This window comes from Papio anubis, chromosome 7 (assembly GCF_008728515.1).
Source record: "Papio anubis isolate 15944 chromosome 7, Panubis1.0, whole genome shotgun sequence".
NCBI lineage: Eukaryota > Metazoa > Chordata > Mammalia > Primates > Cercopithecidae > Papio > Papio anubis.
In genome coordinates this window covers 132,066,999-132,092,827 of record NC_044982.1, presented here as the reverse complement: position 1 = coordinate 132,092,827, position 25,829 = coordinate 132,066,999, and the positions used below count along the sequence as shown (strand labels likewise).

At 38.5% G+C, this 25,829-nt stretch overlaps 1 protein-coding gene across 6 annotated transcripts in view; it reads right to left on the bottom strand.

Moving 5' to 3' along the window:
- LOC116275966 (testis-expressed protein 9) overlaps positions 1–25,829 on the bottom strand; it is a 67,355-nt gene that overhangs the window by 7,325 nt on the left and 34,201 nt on the right. For all 6 annotated transcript variants that reach the window (XM_031669289.1, XM_031669291.1, XM_031669292.1 and 3 more), the window contains one exon: positions 12,923–13,057. In XM_031669289.1, coding sequence (XP_031525149.1) covers positions 12,923–13,057 — 135 coding nt within the window. The remainder of the gene's footprint in view (positions 1–12,922; positions 13,058–25,829) is intronic.

Sequence of the window (25,829 nt, the reverse complement as noted above, 5' to 3'; positions counted from 1 at the left end):
GCTAAAATAAAGCTTCAGTTGCATGAATATCAAATAAAGTTAATACAGGTTGAAGTCTGAAATCCAAAATGCTCTAAAATCTAAAACTTTTTGAGTGCTGACATGATGCTCAAAGATGAAATGTCCACTGTAGCATTTCTAAAACACTTCTGGTACCAAGCATTTCAGATAAGGGATACTCAACCTGTATCAGAATGCAGGAACAAAAATAAATAAAAATAAATAATAAGAGGTCAATTCATTCAAGAGGATTTAACAATCTTCTTAAATATTGGGTATTAATACACCTAATAACCAAGTCTCAAAATACATGATGCAAAAATTGATGAGACTGAAAGGGAAAATAGACAAACTCACAGTTCTATTCAGAGTTTAGTACCCCTCTCTTTATCACTGATAGAACAAGGACACATAGAATACATAAGATACAGAAGTGTTGAACAACACTATCAAGCAATTTGACATAATTGACATTTATAGAATACTCCACCTAACAAATACAGAATGCACATTCCTATCAAGGGCACATGAAATATTTACCAATTTAAACCATATTCTGGGCCAAAAAAAGTATCCATGCATTTAGAATGATTCAAGTAAAACCAAATGCATTCTCTGTCCACAATGGAATTAAAAATCAGTAAGAATGCTATTTGGGGAAAATCCCCAAATATTTGAAAAATGAAATGACAAACTTTTAAAGTTTGTCATGGCTCAGAGGAAATAAAAAAGAAAATTAGAAAGTATTCTGAATAGAATAAAAATGAAAATACAAAAAATCAAAATTGGTGGGAAGTAGCTAAGGAAATTCATAGAGAAACATTTACAGTATTTAAAATGCTTATATTAGAAAAGATGAAAGGATACAAATCAATAGTCTCCACTTCCATTTTAAAAAATTAGAAAAAGAGGCTAGGCGCAGTGGCTCACATCTGTTTAATCCCAGCACTTTGGGAGGTCGAGGCAGGCAGATCACGAGGTCAGGAGTTTGAGACCAGCCTGGCCAACATGGTGAAACCCCCTCTCTACTAAAAATAAAAAACTAGCCAGGCATGGTGGCGGGGGCCTGTAATCCCAGCTACTCAGGAGGCTGAGGCAGAACTGCCTGAACCCGGGAGGCGGAGGTTGCAGTGAGCCAAGTTTGCGCCACTGCACTCCACCCTGGGCGACACAGCAAGACTCTGTCTAGAGGGGAAAAAAAGGAGAAATTAGAAAAAGAACAAATTGAACCCAAAAGTAAGGAGAGGGAAAGAAGAGCAGAAATCAATAAAAAAAAAAAAAACCAGTAGAGGAAAATCAATAAAACCAGAATTAGTAAACCTCTAGTGAGACTGATCAGAAAAAGTAAAAAAGACACAAATTATCAATACAAGAATGTGAGGGGGGAATGACCCACAGGAATGTAGGAGGACTATTCAAAGGAAAATAAGGAACTAGTGTAAAAAACCGTATGCCAGTAAATTTGACAACATAAATGAAATGGACAGATTCCTTGACCAGATACAAACACCCAAAACACAATAAAATATAGCCTCTATAAAGAATACTTCTGTATCTATTAAAGAAATAGAATTTGAAGTATAAAATCTTTCCACAAGAAAACCTCAAGCCCAGACGGCTTCACCTGTGAACTCTACCAGACATTCAAAGAGAAAATAATACCAACCCTACAAAAACTTCTCTGAAAGTTGAGCTTCTCCAGAAGAATGATTTGGAAGTTCATTTAATAAAGGCAGCATTAACCTGAAACCAAAACCAAAACAAACGCAAAGCAAAAACCTAAAGATGAAAACAATGTGTAAGAAAACTAAAACAAGACTACAGACTAAACAGACTAGAACTATGTTCCCATGTATACAGACATTCACAAAAATGTAACCAATAATATATAAAAGAGATAATGATACACCATCACCAAGTGGAGTATATCCCAGGAATACAAGGTTGTTTTTACATTTGAAAGACTAAAAAAGAAAAATATAATTTCAATACATCCAGAAAAAAGCATTTGACAAAATTCAACATTCATTCCTGGTAAGATCTCTCAGGAAATTGCAGTCAGTTTTTCTAAAACTTGTGAACTAAAAATGATTTATTTTGAAGGTGTTAAATAAATTTTAAAAAAGAAAACCAGTGAAGAATACACAAGGGACCATATGTAGCCCACAAAGCCAAAGCATTTACTAGTTGGTCTTTTACAGAAAAAGTCTGTAGAAAATCCTAAGGCTTCTAGAGTAAGTGAGTTCAGCAAAGTTGAAGATATAGACTCAATCTGCAAACATAAATTGTATTTCTCCATTATAGCAACAAACAATGGGAAACTGGAATTTAAAGAACATTTATAATATCAAAAATAGGAAATACCAAGAGGTAAGTTTGAAAAAAATGTGTAAAACCTGTATTCTGGAAACCATATATATATATAGTTTGAAGAAATTGAAGAAGGCTTAAATAAACAGATATTCTCTATTCATAATTTTAAAGACACTATTAAGATGTCAATTTTCCCAAAATTGATCTATAGATTCAATGCAATGCCAATCAAAACTCCAACATGTGATTCTAAAACTTACATGGAAATGCAAAAGAACTAGAATAGCCAGTTGTAATAAATGCTCATTGGATCTTTAAAAAAACAAAAGGCATTTATTGGCCATTTATTGGCTTGGTTACTTGCTCAAAGCACCATATACTTTCCACAGCATTTATTACAGTTGCAATCTTAGCTTTGATAGATTATATAAATTCAATAATTATCTAGGTTTTGCTTCATGGATTATCTAAACATTCAATTTCATTATAAGATAGGTGCACAGCTACAAGGATTACATCTTTTTTTTTTTTTTTTTTTTAATTTTTATATCTTTACCCTCCACTAAAGGTCTGGCAGATACCTAGCAGGCCCTCATAAATATTTCTAAATGAATTAATAAAGAATTAGAAATTACCTATTCCTAAATGAAGTAACATGAACTCTGGTGTCATATTTTAAATGGATTTCAAGACACCATCTAACCCAATGCCCTGTTTTTAGGTAGAATTCCAGTTAAACTATACTTCCATCATTCCTTCCTTCAGTGTGTTTCAGAGCACTCCTACAGCATCTGGTTTAAGTTTACTGACTTTTAATTTCAAAAGCTACTGTTACTTTAAAGCATAATTACTTATTTCCTAACCTCTGTGGAGAAAAAGTTTATCATTTTTTTAAAGTAGATCTTTAACTTTCTGATGATTATGAGGTAATCTTGTTCTATTTTTTGGAAACCTTACTATTTCCCTGTCATATTTTCTTAAATTTATAGACTTGAATAGTTTTAATTGCCTGTTAACTATTATATGTCTATTCAGAATGGGAAGCAAAGTACAAATAATTAAAATGGAAAAAATACACCTGCTCACAAAAGAAAATTTATATACAGATGAGACTCTCCGGAAAAAGTTATTGCATATCCCAAAAATCTCCCTCAAAGATAAAGCCTAGAAATAGGCAAAATAATTGAAAATCAAAAGTTTGAGATACATAGTTTTTCAGAAACGTAAAATAAGTTACATTTAAGAATTCTGACATCAGACTGGGCAAATGGCTCATGCTTGTAATCCTAGCACTTTGGGAGGCCGAGGCGGGTAGATCATTTGAGGTCAGGAGTTCAAGACCAGCCTGGCCAACATGGTGAAACCCCACCTCTTCCAAAAATGTAAAAATTAGCTGGGCTTGGTGGCGGGTGCCTGTAGTCCCTAGTACTTGGGAGGCTGAGGCAGGAGAATCGCTTCAACCTGGGAGATGGAGGTTGCAGTGAGCAGAGATCACGCCACTGTACTCCAGCCTGGGCGAAAGAGCAAGACTCTGACACACACAAAGAATTCTGACATCAAAAGTCTACTTTCTAGTAAATAGTGGGCTGGGCACAGTCGCTCACACCTGTAATCCCAGCACTTTCTGAGGCCAAGGTGGGAAGCTTACTTGAGCTCAGGAGTTCAAAACCAGCCTGAGCAACAAAGTGAGACCCCCGTCTCTACAAAAAATAAAATAAATTTTAAAAAAATATTTAAAATATGATAAATAGTAATGCAATATATACACAAAATGTTATCCCACTGTGTTTAAATCAATTACCCATAGTGCAGAGCTGAGGTCAGAAGTTTGTATCTTGAACACCTCTAGATTATTTTTAGTACTGATGGTTCTATTCCGAGTTGTTCACATATCAAGTCCTCATTACTTGAATTTTCAAAATGGGGGACTAACCAGGGAAACAGCTTGATCCATGGAGAATGAAGAAAAGACAGTACAACAGTCCACCCAGGAGTAACACAGAGCCAGAGGATGCTCCCCCGCCCAGGGAAGCAGTGAGTGAATGTGTGATGCCGGGAAACCACACTTCTCCCAGGGCTGTTTGTAACCGCGGGTCAGGAGATCTCTTTGTGAACTCACTCCACCAGGGCCTTCAGTCTGACTGACAGAGCTACTTGGAGTCTTGGCAGAGCAGCCACTCAGGTATGCGTGGAGACCCTGGAGCTTAGATACTGGGGCTTTCTGGCAAAAGTAGCTGCAGCTCCTGCAAAGTAGGAGGTTAGACCCACATATATACCCTTAAGAAAGAGAGGCTCAATCTACAGGGCTGAGCGATAGCCTGCAGGCCCCACTTCCACGACACCTCACAAGATAAGACCCACTGGTTTGGAACGCCAGCCAGCCACTGGTTAGCGGCATTGCACCTCCCTAAGAAGGAGCTCCAGGGGTGGAGAGGGAGCTCTTTTTTAAAGGAGGCATGGGGTGGGCTGCCATCTTTGCTGTTTGGGCAACTTAGCCATTCCAGCCCTCCGGCTTTGCAGAGTCCGAGCCAACCAGGGGCAGAAGGGCTCCCCCAGTACAGCACAGCCCCTCTCCCAAAATGTGGCCAGACTGCTTCTTTAAGCAGGTCCCTGATCCCACTCCTCCTCACCAGGCGAATTCCCCCTGGGACGGCACTCTCAGAGGCAGAGGGGCAGGACACCATCTTTGCTATTTGGGCGACTTAGCTGATCCAACCTTTGGGCCTCAGAGTGTCTGAGGTGACCAGGTACTGAAGTGGAACACAGCATAGCTACTCTACCAACATATGGCCAGGCTGCTTTTTTCAACAGGTTCCCAAATCCCCTTCCTCCTCACTGGGTGGGACCTCCCAACTGGGGTCTCCAGCGACCTCCTACAGGTCTGGCAACAAGCCCATACCTCCCTGGGATGAAGCTCCCAGAAGGAGGGACAGGCTGTAATCTGCTGCTTCACAGCCTTCACTGGTGATACCTCCAGGTTCTGGAAAATCCGAGGTCACTAGGGACTGGAGCAGGCTCCCAGCATACCATAGGAGCCCTATAGAAAAGTGGTCAGACTGTTATGTGGGTGCCCATTCCCATATCGCCTCACCAGGAGGGTACTCTAGGCCTGAGCCTCTAGCCACCCCCTACCAGAGCTATCAAGCCAGTGGCAACTTGGCAACTCCCTGGACAGAGCCTCCAAGGGCAACTGAAAGCCTCTCTGCCACTGCCTCTGCAGCTGCCCTTGCCACCCTCAAACTAATGAAGAAGCAAAGACCCTAAGTCCTTTATCCATACCTCCAACAAGCTGCAGTCAACCCAAGGAGAGGAGGCCAGTCCCTCTCCCATGGGTCTGACAACACCCCAACCCCCACTGCTCATCACCAGACAGGGAACCCCTGGCTTGGGCCTACCGCACAGACCCACCATCCTGGGCTGATTGTACTAAGCAATTGCTGACCCGCATCTCTCTGGGGTGGAGCTCCCAGTAGTCAAGCAAACAACCTCTGGTCACAACCACTACTAAGATCCCTTCCTCTGCTTCCTCCAAGTTGGGGAAGGAACATAAACACTGAGATAGCCCCAGAACTGCAGTGGGCACCCCAGGAGTGCCAAGTTGTGATCTACAGCCAGCACTCAAGCAAAGAGGAACCCACACTTTCACAGCATTAAGAAGAAACATGGCTACAACTGTGAGGAAACATAGGGGAGCCACACAACCAAGCAAGAGTCTACCAACTGACCAATAAGCCTAAGTGCCAACTACAGGATCACATTCCTCAAAGCTTTAACACCAAAAATACCTGAAACATACCCTTCTGTGAAACCAGGTACAAGAGGTCAGCTTCAAATAAAGACCCTGAACAAAGCGTCAGCCCAGTGAAAGCATCCAGAAAAGAAATGTACTGACTATATTCAATCTACACTGCAGTTAAAGTTTAGAACACCCACACACACAGATGACAAAGAACTAATGCAGAAACTCCAGTAACTCAAATGGCCAGAGTGTCATATGCCTTCCAAACAACCATACCAGTTCTTCAACAAGAGTTCTTAACCAGGCTGAACTGGCTGGAATGACAGAAATAGAATTCAGAATACGGATGGGAACAAAGATCATCGAGATTCAGGAGGATGCAAAACCCAATCCAAGGAAAATAAGAATCACAATAAAGTGGTACAAGAGCTGAAGGATGAAAGAGCCAGTATAAAAATGAACCGAATGGGTCTGACAGAGCAGAGCTGAATAACACAATTAAAGAATTTCCCAATGCAATCACAAGTATTAACAGCAGAAAAACCAAGCTGAGGAAAGAATCTCAGAACTTGAAGATTGGTTCTCTGAACTCAAACAAAAAGAAAAAAAAAATAAAAAGGAATGAACAAAACCTCCAAGAAGTATGAGATTATATAAAGAGGCCAAATCTATGAATCATTAGCATCACTGAAAGGGAGGGGAGAAAACAAACAACTTGGAAAATGTATTTCAGGATATTGTCCATGAAAACTTACCCTACTTTGCTGGAGAGGCCAACAGTCAAATACAGAGAATTCCTGCAAGATTCTACACAAGAAGATCATCCCCAAGACACATAATTGTCAGATTTTCCAAAGTTGAAATGAAAGAATGTTAAAAACAGCTAGAGAGAAAGGGCAGGTCCTCCTACAAAGGGAATCCCATAAGGCTAACAGCAGACCTCTCAGTGGAAACCCAAAAAGCCAGAAGAGATTTAGGACCTATATTCAATATTCTTTAAAAAAAAAGTCCTCAAGAATTTCATATTAAGCCAAACTAAGCTACCTAAGTGAAGGAGAAATAAGATCCTCTTCAGATAAGCAAATGTTGAGGGAACTTGTTACCACCAGATCTGCCTTACAAGAGCTCTTGAAAGAAGCATTAAACATAGAAAGCAAAGACCACTACCAGCTAAGACAAAAACACATTTAACCACACAGACCAATGTCACTGTAAAGCAATCACACAAACAAGTCAACCTGATAACCAGCTAACAGCAAAACAGCAGATCAAATCCACACACATCAATACTAACCTTGAATATAAACAGCCTAAATGCCCCCACTTAAAAGGCATGGAGTGACAAGCTGTATAAAAAAGCAAGACCCGGCCAGGCACAGTGGCTCAAGCCTGTAATCCCAGCACTTTGGGAGGCCGAGACAGGCAGATCACGAGGTCACAAGATCAAGACCATCCTGGCCACGATGGTGAAACCCCGTCTCTACCTAAAAAAAAAAAAATACAAAAAAAAAAAAAAACTAGCTGGGTGAGGTGGCGGGTGCCTGTAGTCCCAGCTACTGGGGAGGCTGAGGCAGGAGAATGGCATAAACCCGGGAGGCAGAGCTTGCAGTGAGCTGAGATCTGGCCACTGCACTCCAGCCTGGGCGATAGAGCGAGACTCCATCTCAAAAAAAAAAAAAAAGGCAAGACCCAAATGGTATGCTGTCTTCAAGAGACCCATCTGACATTTAATGACTCTCATAGGCTCAAACAGATAGAGGAAAATCTACCAGGAAAATAGAAAACAGAAAAAAGCAGGGGTTGCAATTCTAATTTCAGACAAAACAAAGATCAAAAAAGACAAAGATCAAAACCAACAAAGATTCAAACCAACAAAGATCAAACCAACAAAGATCAAAAAAGACAAAGAAAGGCATTACATAATGGTAAAGTACTGAACTCAATAAGAAGACCTAATTAGCCTAAATATACATGCACACAACACAGGAGCACCCAGATTCATAAGGCAAGTTCTTAGAAACCTACAAAGAGACATAGACTCTCACACAATAATAGTGGGAGATTTCAGCACTCCATAGTATTAGATCATTGAGGCAGAAAATTAACAAAGATATCTGGAACCTAAACTCAATGCTGGACCAAATGGATATTATAGACCTTTACAGAACTCTCCACCCAAAAACAACAGAATATACATTCTTCTTAGTGCCATATGGCACATACTCTAAAACTGACCACATAATTGGACATAAAACAATCCTCAACAAATGTAAAAGAACCAAAATCATACCAAACACACTCTTGGACCACAGCACAATAAATTGGAGTCAAGACTATGAAAATTGCTCAAAACCATGCAATTACATGGAAATTAAACAGCACACTCCTCAATGACTGTTGGGGTAAATAATGAAATTAAGTCAGAAATCAAAAAGTTGAAAATAACAACAAAGATACAACATACCAGAATCTCTGGAACACGGCTAAGGGAGAGTTAAGAGGGAAATTCATAGCAGCACTAAATGCCCACATCAAAAAGTTAGAAAGATCTCAAATTAACAATGTAACTTCAGAACTGAAAGAATTCAAGAAGCAAGAAGGTATCAACCCCAAGGCTAGCAGAAGATAGAAATAACAAAAATCAGAGCTGAAGTGAAGGAAATCAAGACATGAAAAACCAGTCAAAAGATAAATGAATCCAGGAGTTGTTTTTTTGAAAAAATTAATAAAATAGACCACTAGACTAGTAAAGAAGAGTGAAGATCCAAATAAACACAATTAGAAATGACAAAGGGAGTGTTACTACTGACCCCACAGATATAAAAACAACCATCAGAAACTACTATGAACACCTCTATGCACACAAACTAGAAAACCTAGAAGAGATGGACAAATTCCTGGACATGTACACCCTCCCAGGACTGAACGAGGAGGAAACTGAATCCCTACACAGACCAATAATGAGCTCCCAAATTGAATCAGTAATAAAAAGTCTACCAACCAAAAAAAGCCTGGGACCCAGTGGATTCACAGCCAAATTCTACCAGATGTACAAAGAAAAGCTGGTACCATTCTTACAGAAACTATTACAAAAAACTAAGGAGGGACTCCTCCCCACTCATTCTATGGAGCCAGCATCATCTTGATACCAAAACCTGGCAGAGAGACAACCAAAAAAGAAAACTTCAGGCCAATATCCTTGATGAACATTGATGCAAAAATCCTCAACAAAATATTTGCAAACCAAATCCAGGAGCACATCAAAAAGTGTATCTACCATGATCAAGTAGCATTCATTCCTGGGATGCAGGGTTGGTTCAACATACACAAATCAATAAATGCAATTTATCACATAAACAGAACTAAAGACAAAAACCACATGATTACTTCAATAGATGCAGAACAGGCTTTCAGTAAAATTCAACACCCTTCATGTTAAAAACTCTAAATAACATAGATATTGGAGGAACAGACCTCAAAATAATAAGAGCCATCTATGGCAAACCCACAGTAAACATTATACTAAATGGACAAAAGCTGGAAGCATTCCCCTTGAAAACTGTCACATGACAAGGATGCCCTCTCTCAACACTTCTCTTCAACATAGTATTGGAAGTCCTGCCAGAGCAATCAGGCAAGAGAAAGAAATAAAGGGCCTCCAAATAGTAAGTCAAACTATCTCTGTTTGCGGACGGCATAATTCTGTATCTAGAAGACCCCATAGTCTTGTCCCAAAAGCTCCTTTGGCAGATAAACAACTTCAGCAAAGTTGCAGGGTACAATATCAATGTACAAAAATTACTAGCATTCCTACACACCAACAACAGCCAAACCGAGAGCCAAATCAGAAAAGCAATCCCATTCCCACTTGCCATAAAAAGAATACCTAGGAATACAGCTAACCAGAGAGATGCAAGATCTCTACAATGAGAATTACAAAACACTGCTCAAAGAAATCAGAAAAAACACAAAGGGAAAAAACATCCCATGCTCATTGATAGGAAGATTTATTAAAATGCCTATACTGCCCAAAGCTATTTACAGATTCAATGCTATTCCTATCAAACTACCAATGACATTCTTCACAGAATTAGAAAAAACTATTTAAAAATTCACATGGAACCACAAAAGAGCCTGAATAGCCAAGGCAATACTAAGCAAAAAGAACAAAGCTGGAGGCATACTGCCTGACTTCAAACTATACTACAAGTCTACAATAACCAAAAGAGCATGGTACAAAGACAGGTACTGTTACAGAAACAGGCACATAGACCAATGGAACAGAATAGAGGGCCCATAAATAAGGCACACATCTACAACTGTCTGATCTTCAACAAACCTGACAAAAGCAACAGGAAAAGGCTCCCTCTTCAATAAATGGTGCTGGGATAACTGGCTAGCCATTTGCAGAAGATTGAAGCTGGACCTTTTCCTTCCACCTTATACAAAAACCAACACAAGATGAATTAAAGACTTAACTGGAAAACCCAAAACTATAAAAACCCTGGAAGACAACCTAGGCAATACCATCTTGGACATAGGAATGGGCAAAGATTTCATGACAAAGAGAGAAATAGAAACTGCAACAAAAGCAAAAACTGACAAGTGGGATCTACTTAAATTAAAGAGCTTCTGCACAGCAAAATAAATGATTAGCAGAGTAAATAGACAACCTATAGAATGGGAGAAAATTTTTGCAAACTATGCATCTGATAAAGGTCAATATCCAGCTTCTATAAGGAACTTAAACAAATTTACAAGAGAAAACCCCATTAAAAGGTGGGCAAAGGACAAGAACAGACACTTCTCAAAAGAAGTCATACATGTGGCCAACAAGTATGAAAAAAAGCTCAATATCACTGATCAACAGATAAATGCACATCAAAACCACAATTAAATACCACCTCACACCAGTCAGAATGGCTATTACTAAAAAGTCAAAAAGTGAAGTTGCAGAGAAAACGGAACACTTACACACTGCTGGTGGGAGTGTAAATTAGTTCAACCATTGTGCAAAGCAGTATGGTGATTCTCAAAGAGGTAAAAGCAGAACTACCATTGGACCCAGCAATCTCATTACTGGAATTATACCCAGAGGAATATAAATCATTCTACCATGAAGACACATGCACACAAATGTTCACTGCAGCACTAGTCACAATAGCAAGGACATGGAATCAAGTAATGCCCATCAATGACAGATTGGATAAAGAAAATTTGGTACATATACACCATGGAATACTATGTAGTCATAAAAAAGAACGAGATCATGTCTTTTGTGGGAACATGGATGGAGCTGGAGGCAGTTGTCTTTAGCAAACTAATGTAGGAACACAAAACCGAATACTGCTTGTTTTCACTTATAAGTGGGAGCTAAATGATAAGAACTTACAGAACACAAAGAAGGAAACAAAAGACACTGGGGTCTACTTAAAGTGGGGAAGGCAGAAAAAGGGAGAGGAGCAGAAGAGATAACTATTGAGTACTGGGCCTAATACCTAGGTGATTAAATATATGTCAACAAACCCTCATGACACCTGTTTACCTACGCAACCTTCACATGTACCCTCAAACCTAAAAAAAATTAAAACAAAACAAAATGGCTGGCTAGAATATGGAGAGTCATCTGTTTCATGAAACCATTTTCCTTCTATTTTCTTAATATGTGAACTAATACAATATAGAGATCAAATCTACAACAATTAGGAAATCCTGATACCTAGGTGGTTATTCTTCCTTTTATTTTCTTCAAAATCCCTTTAAAATGCACCAAATTGGAAATAACACTCTAATAACAGGCTAATTACTGGTAAGTCTATGAAGATGACTTCCTAACTTGTTAATTTAATAACTTCCATTAATAAATCCCAGTTATGCCATCACTGATGGCCCTTGAATATGAAAATGACCTGACCATATAACAAACTACCTCACAGATGACATCTTAAAACTCTGTAATCACTATGCCACATATTTGCCTCTCAAACATGTTAGAGGACATATCAAGGTCACTTTCAGTCTATTCCTGTTAAGTGTTACTAACTTAATCCAAAATGTATTATCCGTGTATATAATGAAAGTGGTTCCTAATTTCATTATCCAAGTCATGGTTAAATTATTAAATATTGTTCTAATTATTAAGCAGAGTCCAATGGACTATCACTTATTACCCTTTTAGGTCAATACAGAACCAAAAAGTAACCAATATTTATAGAATGTACAAAGGGCTTTCATGAACACTGGTATTTGAACTTTCACTTATTCAACAGATACTTAAGGCACCGCATGCTAATTCTATGCCAAGCATTGGCTAGACACTGGAGTTACAGTGATCCTTACAAGTTCCCAGGTAAATTTTTGTTAAAACTGCGAATTCTCAGGCCTCACTCCAGACCTATTAAATCAGAAATTCTGGGGATGGGCCCCAGCAATCTGATTTAACAAGCCCTCCCACAGATTCTGATACATGCTCAAGTTTGAGAACCACTGCCCTGTAAAATAGAGCCTTACTTTATATATTAGAAAACCGAGGTTCAGAGAATAAAAGACGAGATACGAAAGATACTTTTTTAAAACAGCTTTTTCTAAGAGCTCAGAAAAGTGTCTGACATATAATATAGGCACCTGATAAAACTGGTTGAAGAAATTAATGTTCCAAAGAGTTGTGCCATCACCCAATTATGGCGATAGACAAGCATATCATCCTAATATGTCAGAAATGCGTATACTGCTAATGAATATATTTCTTCTGAAAAGACAAATGTTCAGCATGACATCAAGAATTATAATTTAAGTATTATTTTTGACATGTTCATAAAAGTAGTAGTTACCAAAAGGGATCACTACAAAAGCTTTTCAATTTTCCCATACCTTGTTATTTTGCCTTAATTTACTTAACTCCAGTTTATACTTTTCTGCTTCTTCTAGAGCTCTATTCAAGCGAACCTCTGTGGCACTTTGACTACTTGCAGCCTGTTTTTGCAGTCTTCTTTTATTTTCTAATTCCTGTATAGTAAAAAAGATTATGGAACATTTATAAATGTATCATAGGTTCCCCCTTGATCATTTTGCAGTATCTTCCATATCCATATGCCTTGCTTTCTCTCAAACTTTATACACACACACACACACATGCATGCACGCACACGCGGGGCTAGAGGCTGAACACTAAGTGTTAGAGGTCTCAAGGAATTCTTGCCCCAAATTAGTATTAGAGAAATATATCCTAAAAAATGTACTTGTGAACTGGGCTTTCAAATTACTTTTTGTTTGGAATTTTGTCTCTCTTTATTGACTCAAGACACAGTATACCTGTCCTCTATTTTATAAACAACTCTTTATAACTGTATTTCTTCTTCTGGGAACCTCCCAAAAAGACCAATGTTAAGAGAAACTCTCCACTGTTTTTCTGTATACCTGACAAAGTAAATCATTTAAGAATATATTCATCACAACATTCTGTATAGCCCTATAGGAAAATCCCAATTCTGAGTAGAAACAACAGATCTTATAGATTATTTTCCACATCCTGGGGTGAGTTTAGTCTTATATTTCTGCAAACATCCTAGGATATTCTGTTGCAGAGAGTCAACAGGCCAACACCTGAAGAAACACGAACGTAGAGGATAAACTGTGAACTCCACCATAATCTTTCCCCTGTCAACCAGCTTCATCTCCTGCCAAAGATGTTACTTTTAGTAATACGAGCAGTAATTGGATCTCTCCCAAACAGCCATGGTGTTTCCTGCCCCAGTCTTTTGCTTGTGCTCTTCCTCCTGCCCTGATCTCTGCCCACTCATTTTCACGTAACTAGCACCTACTGACTCAGCTAGGTTTGTACTCTAGGGCATTAGCTCCCCCAAGACATATTTCCTTTCTAATCCTCACTATCCACCCAGATTATATTAAGTGCCCTCTTCAAAGCTTGTATAGCACCTTAAGACACATTTATCATCGTATCTGCTACGTGGTACTGAAACTATCCCTTAACTTTATTTCCCCCACTATAGTTTAAGCTCCTTGAAGAAAAGAACTGTCTTAATTTCTGTATACTCAGCACTTCAGTGGGATATAAAAGACACTAACACACATGTTAATTAAACTGAACTTATTTTGTAATACTAAACTCACTCTTCTTTATATCCCCTACAAAGTAACGCCTAGTCCAGAGCCTTACTCAATAAATTGAGCAGATACTCAATATATTATAGAGTTGAAATGATGCAGTTAAAAATACAGTTGTGTATTTTTTTATAATTTTTTTCTGGCTATATCACTATATTTTATTTAAAAACTAGTCTCCCTGGCTCTGAGTAATTAAGGGGAAAAACAAAACAAAACACATGCTGCTCTTTATGTAGGTTTCTAAACAAATCAAACTGTGTATGGATACCATCTGCTATCACAGCCTTCTTCACAGCTTTGTGGGTGGTAGCAACAGGAAGAGCTAGCCTGATTTATCTCACTGTTCACATAGAAAAGGCAAAGATTCTCATTAGCTACAAAGTCCACATTTCTTGCTGCCTCATTTCAGTCTTCCTTCTTAAGAATATAGAACTGAATCTTTCCTCTTGCCTGCTGATGACTCTGTAACCTATTTCACAGAAAAATGAAAACCATCCTGTACCATATGATGTCCCCTATCCCTGAACCAATACTGCCCTCTTCTTGGGAGGTGTGGGGAAAAAATGGTACCCAGAAGAATAGTAAAGTAGGAAACAAAGTTTTTCTATATGAGTAATCCACTAAACAAATTTCTAGTGTTATAAAAATTTAAGCAGTTACATGTCACTAGACAAAAATTTCATGACAAATCTGAAATCCTGAGTTGCACATTAGTTTAAAAAAAAAAAAACTAAGAAAATCAAATTTAACATTAAAATTAAAATACTGTTAGCTTCAGGAGGAAATGATGTACCACTCTCTCATGATTATTAAAGCATTCATAAAAGGCACTGGGGGAGAGTAAGAAAAGAGAGGGGCATGCATCAGCCACAGCAGAAGACAAATGTAATAAATGCTCTGGGAATAACACAAAGCACCACAGAAATTCAGATAAGAAATAATCAGATGAGGATAAATCATCAGATAAGGTTTCAGAAATAAGGGGCTAAGGTAGAAAAGAATGGACTTGGAGTCAGAAAACCTGCCAGCTGTGGTAGACTTATTTCCATATCTGAAATTGTGAGTAATATTATCTATACCTAATAGGTTTCATTCATTTATTCAACACATTTATTAAGCACTTACTACATGCAGGATACTATTCTATATCATGGGCACACAAATTAACCAAATTTCCTCCTCTCATGACGTTTGCATTCTAGAGGAAGAGACAGAAGATGAACACATATTTACACATACATATATGCAATATCTGGTAGTGGTAAGGGCTATGAAGAAAAAAAAGGGTAAAGGGACAGAACAATGAAGGGAGGGTATAACTATTTAAAATAAAGTAGTCAGGGAAGTCTTCCAAATGAAGTGAGGTAATGATTTAAGTTAAAATCTTGGGGAGGCCAGGCACGGTGACTCACGCCTGTAGTCCTAGTACTTTGGGAGGCCAATGTGGGAGGATGAACCCAGGAGTTCGAGACCAGCCTAGGCATCATAGGGAGACCTTGTCTCTACAAAAAAATTTAAAAATTAGCTGGGCATTGTGGCGTATGTATGTGGTCCTAGCTGCTTAGAAGACTGAGGCAGAAGGATTGCTTGAGCTGGGGAGGTGAAGGCTGTAGTAAGCCATGATTGCACCACTCCAGCCTGAGCAACAGAGTGAGATCCTCTCTCTAAAAAAAAATACAATAATCAAATAAGGATCTCGGGGAAAGAATTCCAGATAATAAGAACAATAAAGACAAAGATCCTGTAGTAGGAATCCACTTGATACATTAAAAAATCACCTAGAAGGTCAGTGTGGTTTCAGCTGAGTGACAGGCACAGCGTTAGGTTTTGAGGTAAGAGAAGTGGGCAGGGCAAGCCTAGGTGAACCTTGTAAGCTTTACTTATAAATTTGGATTTTATTCTGAGTGACACGGGAAGCCTTTGGAGGATTTTAAGTGTGTATGCATATGTGTATGTGTGTGATGATCTGAGTTAATTTTTTTTTTTTTTTTTTCGAGATGGAGTCTCACTCTGTCACTCAGGCTGGAGTGCAGTGGTACAATCTCTGCTCTCTGCAAGCTCCGCTTCCCGGGTTCATGCCATTCTCCTGCCTCAGCCTCCCAAGCAGCTGGGACTACAGGCACCCGCCACCATGCCGGCTAATTTTTTGTACTTTTAGTAGAGACGGGGTTTCACCAGGTTAGCCAGGATGGTCTCAATCTCCTGGCCTTGTGATCCGCCCACCTCGGCCTCCCTAAGTGCTGAGATTACAGGCGTAAGCCACCGCACCCAACTCTGACTTAAATTTTATAGGGATTGCTCTGGCCACTGTGGTATTGCCAATCTAGGAGGTTATTATAATAGTTTAAATAAAAGACAGTGGCTTGGGCTTGGGTAGAAGTAATTAATGTTTTGAGAAGTGGTTTATTCCATGGATTTTGAAGACAGAATTGACAGGATTTGTTGGTGAGCTGGATCTGGATATAGGAAAAGAGATAGATCAAGATGACTCTTCAATTTTAGACTGAACAACTGGGTGATGCCTTTTACTAAGAGAGGGAGAAGGAAGAGAAGCAGGTTTGCTAAGGGCAGGGAAGCAAGAGCTTCCTTTAGGACATGTGAACTTTAACACACAATAGAGATATCAAGTGGGCAGAAAGGAAGCGGTAAGGGCAAGAAACGGAAATGTGAGTATGAATAACATATATATATAGATGGTATATAAAGTCATGGAACTGAATGAGATCATCTAAGGATTAGATATAAAGAGACTTGAGCACTCTACTATGTAAGGCCAGGAAAATGAGGGAGAATCATGACTATGGTGCTCTAGAAGCCAAATGAATAGTGTTTCAAGGAAGAAGTAATCAACTATTTCAAATATTGCTGAGATATAAATTCATGTCAAGAATAACTGACCAAGTACAATGGACCACAACTGCAATGTGGATTATTGGTGACCTTTTTAAGAGTAGTTTCAATGGCAGAGTAGAGATGGAAGCCTAAGCAAAGTATTTTCAGGAGAAAATGGCACATGAGGTATAGAGACATTGAGTATAAACAATAATTTTGGGAAGCTTCACTATAAAGGGGAGCAATGATATAGGACTGGAGGTAGATGTAAGATCTAAAGAAGTTTTAAAATAAATAAATATATGAATGATTCTATGAAATGTTTGTACACTAATGAGTATAATCTGATAAGAGTAAATTTGATTTTGCAAGAGAAAGGACAATTGCCAGTGCGAAGTCCTTGAGGAGAAGAGAGTATATGGCATTCAGTGCACAAGTGAAGGGGCCAGCTTTAGACAGAAGAGGTACTAATTCACTGTAACTGGAGTGGGGAGTGGTATAGAGGCAGCGAGGTTGTAAATTTAGTGAAAGGATGATCTTTTGATTGTTTCCTTAATGAAAAAGGAATCTGAGTCATGAGTCAAGAATAAGGATGTTGGAAGGGGTGTTACAAAGTTGAGGAAAAAAGACCAACTGTTTAATAATCATCTCCAAAAATGGGAGAGGGAATCGACTTCTCAGAAAGTGAGGGTAGAAAATGCATTATTCTTGAGATTTGTAAATAAATTTAAAGTAGGACTGATTAAGAAAAAATGACAGAAGAGACAAATTATCAGTATCAGAAATGAAAGAGGGGCCATTATTACACATCATACAGGTATTATAAATATAATAAATATAATAAAGGAATATTATGGACAAATTTATGCCAGTAACTCTGACTTAGATGAAGTGGACAAATATCATGAAAAACATAAATTAGCAAAGCTGACTCAAAAAGCAGCAGAAAATCAGAACAGACTTGTATCCATTAAATAAACTGAATTGGTAATTGAAATCCTTCCAAAAGAAAACTCCAGTGCACGTGGCTTTCCTAATGAATTGTATCAAATGTATATATCAATATAACAGAATAGTTCAAAGAAGATCCATACATAAATACAGCCAATTCATTTCCTTCACTGGTGCCATGGTAAGCAAATGGGGAAAGAACTGAATTATTATCCATACGGAAGAAAGTGAACCCTGACCCTTATCACACACAAAATGAACTTGAAATAGAGTACAAGTCAATTTATATATGATTTTGAGGTACACACACACACACACACACACAAAATAACACTTCTAGAAGAAATCAGGAAAAAACTCTCATGACTTTGGAGTGGATAAAGATTTCTTGGATAGAATGAGGAAAAAAAGCACAAACCCCAAGAAAATAATATTTTGGGGAAAAAAGCACAAGCCACAAGAAAATAATATTTTTTAATTCATCAAAATTTAAAACTTTTGAAACACACTGTTGAGAAGATAAAGCCAAGTCAGATTGGGAGAAACTATTCAAAATATATATTCTTCTAATAAAGGAATTACATAGGGAAACAAAGAATTTGCAACTTAGTATTTTTGAATGGGCAAAAAAAATGAACAAATACATCACAAAAAGGATATATGAATGGCCAATAAACACATGAAAAGATGTTCAATATCCATTATAACTACGGATAACTAAAGGAAATACAAATTAAACCACAATGAGATACTATTTCTTCCCCTCTAGAATGGCTAAAATTAAAAAGATAATAATCCCAAGTGTTGATGATGATACAGAGTAACTCTAATTCTCATATATTGCTAGTGGGAATGTAAAATGGTACAATCACTATGGAACACAGTTTAGCAGTTGCTTAAAAAGTTAAGCATACACTTTCCATAAAATTCACAAATTCCACTCCTAAGTATTTGGTATACACAAAAACATGTGTTCACACAGAATACTTGTACATGGAAATTCACTGTGGATTTTTGATAGCCACACTCCATAAATAAATAATATGGAGCAATACAAGGAAATTAACCACAAAACATGTAACAACATTGATGAACCTTAAAAATATGCTGAAGGCCGGGCGCGGTGGCTCATGCCTGTAATCCTAGCACTTTGGGAGGCCGAGGCAGGTGGATCATGAGGTCAGGAGATCAAGACCATCCTGGCTAACACAGCGAAACCCTGTCTTTACTAAAAATACAGAAAAATTAGCCAGCCTTGGTGGCGGGCGCCTGTAGTCCCAGCTACTCAGGACTCTGAGGCAGGAGAATGGTGTGAACCTGGGAGGCAGAGCTTGCAGTGAGCCAAGATCACGCCACTGCATTCCAGCCTGGGCGACAGAGCGAGACTCCGTCTCAAAAAAAAAAAAAAAATGATGAAGAAAAATAACCAGATATACAAAAGTCCATATTCATGATTCCACTGGTATGAAATTTTAGAAAAGGAAAATGTAATTTATAGTGAAAAAATATAGCTCACTGGCTGCCTGGGGCCATGATTAGAGGTCGGAGATTTATGGGGCAGAGTACAAAGGATATTCTGGGAGGGTAATATAAATTTTCATTATCTGAATTACGGTGGTAGTTATGAGGGAATATTAATTTGTGAAAACGTATTGAATTATAAGCTAAAAACAAGTATATTTTATTGTATTTAAGTTATTCTTCAATAAAGTTGATTTTAAAGAAATCACTAACAGAAAAACAAAATCCAATGCCAAAACAAATTGGTTTCTGTTTTTGTATTTTAGAAAACTCCGTCTGTTAGCATTAGAAGCTTAAGTTATATATAACAATTTTTAAAACGGTTGACTTTTGCAGATTTATAAAAGCAAGTCCATCAAACTCAAGCTCTGGCATTTCTGTGAACTGTACACTGAGGTTTGTTTGTATAGAGATATAAAATGAGACTTAGCAAAGAATGATTCAATCTTGAGTTCTCATGGTTACATGACCCATGAGAATTATTATGCCTACCTGGCAGGGTAGATAGGGATGCAAGCTGGAAAGTTCAGAGCCAATGGAAGTTTTTATAAAAGCCTTCAGATAGCCAATATATCATAACCGCTTAGTACATTCATTGTGAAATAAAAGTTTAAAGTATTAAACTCTTAAACAGTGATAAGATTTTGAAATAGCTGGTACTTACATTCATTTAATTTTGGGGGATTCGGGAATGATATGATTTGTGGAAAAAACACAGACTGTGGTGTCAGACACAGTTTGAATCCTATTCTGCCACTACCTATATATAAACTTGGGTAATTTGCTTCACCATCAAACTCAGTTTCCCTTTGTTTTTTGTTGTTGTTGTTGTTGTTGTTGTTTTGAGATGGAGTCTCGCTCTCTTGCCCAGGCTGGAGTGCAGTGGCGCCATGTAGGCTCGCTGCAAGCTCCAACTCCCAGGTTCACGCCACGCCATTCTCCTGCCTCAGCCTCCCGAGTAGCTGAGACTACAGGCGCCCGCCAACGTGCCGGGCTAATTTTTTTGTACTTTAATGTTTTTTATTATTATAGTTTAAGTTCTAGGGTACATGTGCACAATGTGCAGGTGTGACACATGGGTACACATGTGTCATGTTGTTTGCTGCACCCAACAACTCGTCATTTACATTAGGTATTTCTCCTAATGCTATCCTTCCCCCAGCTCCCCAGCCCCCAATAGGCCCCGATGTGTGATGTTGCTGCCCTGTGTCCAAGTGGTGTCATTGTTCAATTCCCACCTATGAGTGAGAACATGCGGTGTTTGGTTTTCTGTCTTCGTGAGAGTTTGCTGAGAATGATGGTTTCCAGCTTCATCCATGTTCCTGCAAAGGACATGAACTCATCCTTTTTTATGGCTGCAGAGTATTCCATGGTGTATATATGCCACATTTTCTTAATCCAGTTTATCATTGATGGAGATGTGGGTTGGTTCCAAGTCTCTGCTATTGTGAATAGTGCTGCAATAAACATACGTGTGCATGTGTGTTTATAGGAGCATGATTTATAATGCTTTGGGTATACACCCAGTAATGGGATTGGTGGGTCAAATGGCATTTCTAGTTCTAGATCCTTGAGGAATCGCCACACTGTCTTCCACAATGGTTGAACTAATTTGCACTCTGCCAACAGTGTAAAAGCGCTCCTATTTCTCCACATCCTCTCCAGGCATCTGCTGTTTCCTGACATTTTAATGATCGCCATTCTAACTGGTGTGAGATGGTATCTCACTGTGGTTTTGATTTGCATTTCTCTGATGACGAGTGACAATGAGCATTTTTTCATGTGTCTGTTGGCTGCATAAATGTCTTCTTTTGAGTCATGTCTGTTCATATCCTTTGCCCACTTTTTGATGGGGTTGTTTTTTTCTTGTAAATTTGTTTGAGCTCTTTGTAGATTCTGATTATCAGCCCTTTGTCAGACGGGTAGATTGCAAAAAATTTTCTCCCATTCTGTAGGTTGCCTGTTCACTCTGATGGTAGTTTCTTTTGCTGTGCAGAAGCTCTTTAGTTTAATTAGATCCCAGTTGTCTATTTTGGCTTTTGTTGCCATTGCTTTTGGTGTTTTAGTCATGAAGTCCTTGCCCATGCCTATGGCCTCAATGGTATTGCCTAGGTTTTCTTCTAGGGTTTTTACAGTTTTAGGTCTAACATTTAAGTCTTTAATTCATCTTGAATTAATTTTCATATAAGGTATAAGGAAGGGATCCAGTTTCAGCTTTCTACATATGGCTAACCAGTTTTACCAGCACCATTTATTAAATAGGGAATCCTTTCTCCATTTCTTGTTTTTGTCAGGTCTGTCAAAGATCAAATGGTTGTAGATGTGTGGTTGTAGATTCTGAGGCCTCTGTTCTGTTCCATTGGTTTATATCTCTGTTTTGGTACCAGTACCATGCTGTTTTGGTTACTGGAGCCTTGTAGTATAGTTTGAAGTCAGGTAGCAAGATGCCTCCAGCTTTGTTCTTTTGGCTTAGGATTGTCCTGGCAATGCGGGCGCTTTTTTTGGTTCCATATGAACTTTAAAGTAGTTTCTTCCAATTCTGTGAAGAAAGTCACTGGCAGCTTGATGGGGATGGCATTGAATCTATAAATTACCTTGGGCAGTAGGGCCATTTTCACGATATTGATTCTTCCTATCCATGAGCACAGAATGTTCTTCCTTTGTTTGTGTCCTCTTTTATTTTGTTTAGCAGTGGTTTGTCATTCTCCTTGAAGAGGTCCTTCACATCCGTTGTAAGTTGGATTACTAGGTATTTGATTCTCTTTGTAGCAATTGTGAATGGGAGTTCATTCACGATTTGGCTGTGTGTTATTGGTGTATAGGAATGCTTGTGATTTTCGCACACTGAGTTTGCTGAAGTTGCTTATCAGCTTAAGGAGGTTTTGGGCTGAGACGATGGGGTTTTCTACATATAAAATCGTGTCATCTGCAAATAGGGACAATTTGACTTCCTCTTTTCCTAGCTGAATACCCTTTATTGCTTTCTCTTGCCTGACTGCCCTGGCCCGAACTTCCAACACCACACCATGTTGAATAGGAGTGCTAAGAGAGGGCATCCTTGTCCTGCGCCAGGTTTCAAACGGAATGCTTCCAGTTTTTGCCCATTCTGTATGATATTGGCTGTGCGTTTGTCATGAATAACTCTTATTATTTTGAGATGCATTCCATCAATACCTGGTTTATTGAGAATTTTTTGGAATGTAAGGCTGTTGAATTTTGTCGAAGGTCTTTTCTACATCTACTGAGATAATCATGTAGTTTTTGTCTTTGATTCTGTTTATGTGATGGATTATGTGTATTGATTTGCATATGTTGTACCAGCTTTGCCTCCCAGGGATGAAGCTGACTTGATCGTGATGGATAAGCTTTTTGATGTGCTGCTGCATTCAGTTTGCCAGTATTTTATTGAGGATTTTCACATAGATGTTCATCAGGGATATTGGTCTAAAATTATTTTATGTTGTGTCTCTGACAGGCTTTGGTATCAGGATGATGCTGACCTCATAAAATGAGTTAGGGAGGATTCCCTCTTTTTCTGTTGATTGAAATAGTTTCAGAAGAAATGGTATCAGCTCCCTTTGTACCTCTGGTAGAATTTGGTTGTGAATCCATCTGGTCCTGAATTTTTTTTGGTTGGTAGGCTATTAATTATTTCCTCAATTTCAGAGCCTGTTATTGGTCTAATCAGAGATTCAACTTCCTCCTCGTTTAGTCTTGGGTGGGAGTATGTGTCCAGGAATTTATCCATTTCTTCTAGATTTTCTAGTTTATTTGCATAGAGGTGTTTATAGTATTCTCTGATGGTAGTTTATATTTCTGTGAGATCCGTGGTGATATCCCTTTTATCACTTTTTATTTTGTCTATTTGATTCTTCTCTCTTTTCTTTATTAGTCTTGCTAGTGTTCTATCAATTTTGTTTTTAGACAAAATTCAAAAAGTCAGCTCCTGGATTCATTGATTTTTTTGAAGGGTTTTTCGTGTCTCTATCTCCTTCAATTCTGCTCTGATCTTAGGTTATTTCTTGCTTTCTGCTAGCTTTTGAATTTGTCTCCTCTTGCTTCTCTAGTTCTTTCAATTGTGATGCTAGGGTGTCGATTTTAGATCTTTCCTGCTTTCTCTTGTGGGCATTTAGTGCTATAAATTTCCCTATACACACTGCTTTACATGTGCCCCAGAGAGTCTGGTATGTTGTATCTTTGTTCTCATTGGTTTCAAAGAACAACTTTATTTCTGCCTTCATTTCATTATTTACCCAGTAGTCATTCAGAAGCAGGTTGTTCAGTTTCCATGTAGTTGTGTGGTTTTAAGTTAGTTTCTTAAACCTGAGTTCTAATTTGATTGCACTGTGGTCTGAGAGACAGTTTGGTGTGATTTCTGTTCTTTTACATTTGCTAAGGAGTGCTTTATTTACAATTTGTGGTCAATTTTAGAATAAGTGTGATGTGGTGCTAAGAAGAATGTATATTCTGTTGATTTGGGGTGGAGAGTTCTGTAGATGTCTATTAGGTCTGCTTGGTGCAGAGCTGAGTTCAAGTCCTGGATATCCTTGTTAACCTGTCTTGTTGATCTTTCTAATATTGACAGTGGGGTGTAAAAGTCTCCCATTATTATTGTGTGGCAGTCTAAGTCTCTTTGTAGGTCTCTAAGGACTTGCTTTATGAATCTGGTTGCTTCTGTATTGGGTGCATATATATTTAGGATAGTTAGGTCTTCTTGTTGAATTGATCCCTTTACCATTATGTAATGGCCTTCTTTGTCTCTTTTGATCTTTGTTGGTTTAAAATCTGTATATCAGAGACTAGGATTGCAACCCCTGCTGTTTTTGGCTTTCAGTTTGCTTGGTAGGTCTTCCTCCATCCCTTTATTTTGAGCCTGTGTGTGTCTCTGCACATGAGTTGGGTCTCCTGAATAAACCACACTGAAGGATCTTGACTCTTTATCCAATTTGCCAGTCTGTGTCTTTTAATTGGGGCATTCACCCATTTACATCTAAGGTTAATATTGTTATGTGTGAATTTGATCCTGTCATGAGGTTAGCTGGTTATATTAATTGATGCAGTTTCTTCATTGCATCGATGATCTTTACCATTTGGCGTGTTTTGCAGTGGTTGGTATTGGTTGTTTCTTTCCATGTTTAGTGCTTCCTTCAGGAGTTCTTGTAAGGCAGGCCTGGTGGTGACAAAATCTCTCAGCATTTGCTTGTCTGTAAATGATTTTATTTCTCCTTCACTTACGAAGCTTAGTTTGGCTGGGCATGAAATTCTGGGTTGAATATTCTTTTAAGAATGTTGAATATTGGTCCCCACTCTCTTCTGGTTTGTAGGGTTTTTGCCGTGAGATCCACTGTTAGTCTGATGGGCTTCCCTTTGTGGGTAACCCGACCTTTCTCTCTAGCTGCCCTTAACATTTTTTCCTTCATTTCAAACTTGGTGAACCTGACAGGTATGTATCTTGGTGTTGCACTTCTTGAGGAATATCTTTGTGGTGCTCTGTGTATTTCCTGAATTTGAATGTTGTCCTGTCTTGCTAGGTTGGGGAAGTTCTCCTGGGAAATATCCTGAAAAGTGTTTCCCGACTTGGTTCCATTCTCCCCATCACTTTCAGGTATACCAATCAACCGCAGATTTGGTCTTTCCACATAGTCCCGTATTTCCTGAAGGCTTTGTTCATTTCTTTTTACTCTTTTGTCTCTAAACTTCTCTTCTCACTTTATTTCATTAATTTGATCTTCAATCCCTGATACCCTTTCTTTCAATTGATTTAATCGGCTATTGAAGCTTCCGCATGCATCACAAAGTTCTCGTGCCATGGTTTTCAGCTCCATCAGGTCATTTAAGGTCTTCTCTACATTTTTTATTCTAGTTAGCCATTTGTCTAACCTTTTTTCAAGGTTTTTATTTTCCCTGCGATGGGTTTGAAAATGCTCCTTTAGCTCGGAGTTTGTTATTACCAACCTTCTGAAGCCTACTTCTGTTAACTCATCAAAGTCATTCTCCATGCAGCTTTGTTCTGTTGCTGGCAAGGAGCTACAATTCTTCGGAGAAGAGGCACTCTGGTTTTTAGAATTTTCAGCTTTTCTGCTCTGGTTTCTCCCCATCTTTGTGATTTTATCTACCTTTGGTGTTTGATGTTGGTGACCTACAGATGGGGTTTTGGTGTAGATGTCCTTTTTGTTGATGTTGATCCTATTCTTTTCTGTTTGTTAGTTTTCCTTCTAACAGGTCCCTCAGCTACAGGTCTGTTGGAGTTTGCTGGAGATCCACTCCAGACCCTGTTTGCCTGGGTATCACCAGTGGAGGCTACAGAACAGCAAATATTGCAGAACAGCAGTTATTGCTGGCTGATGCT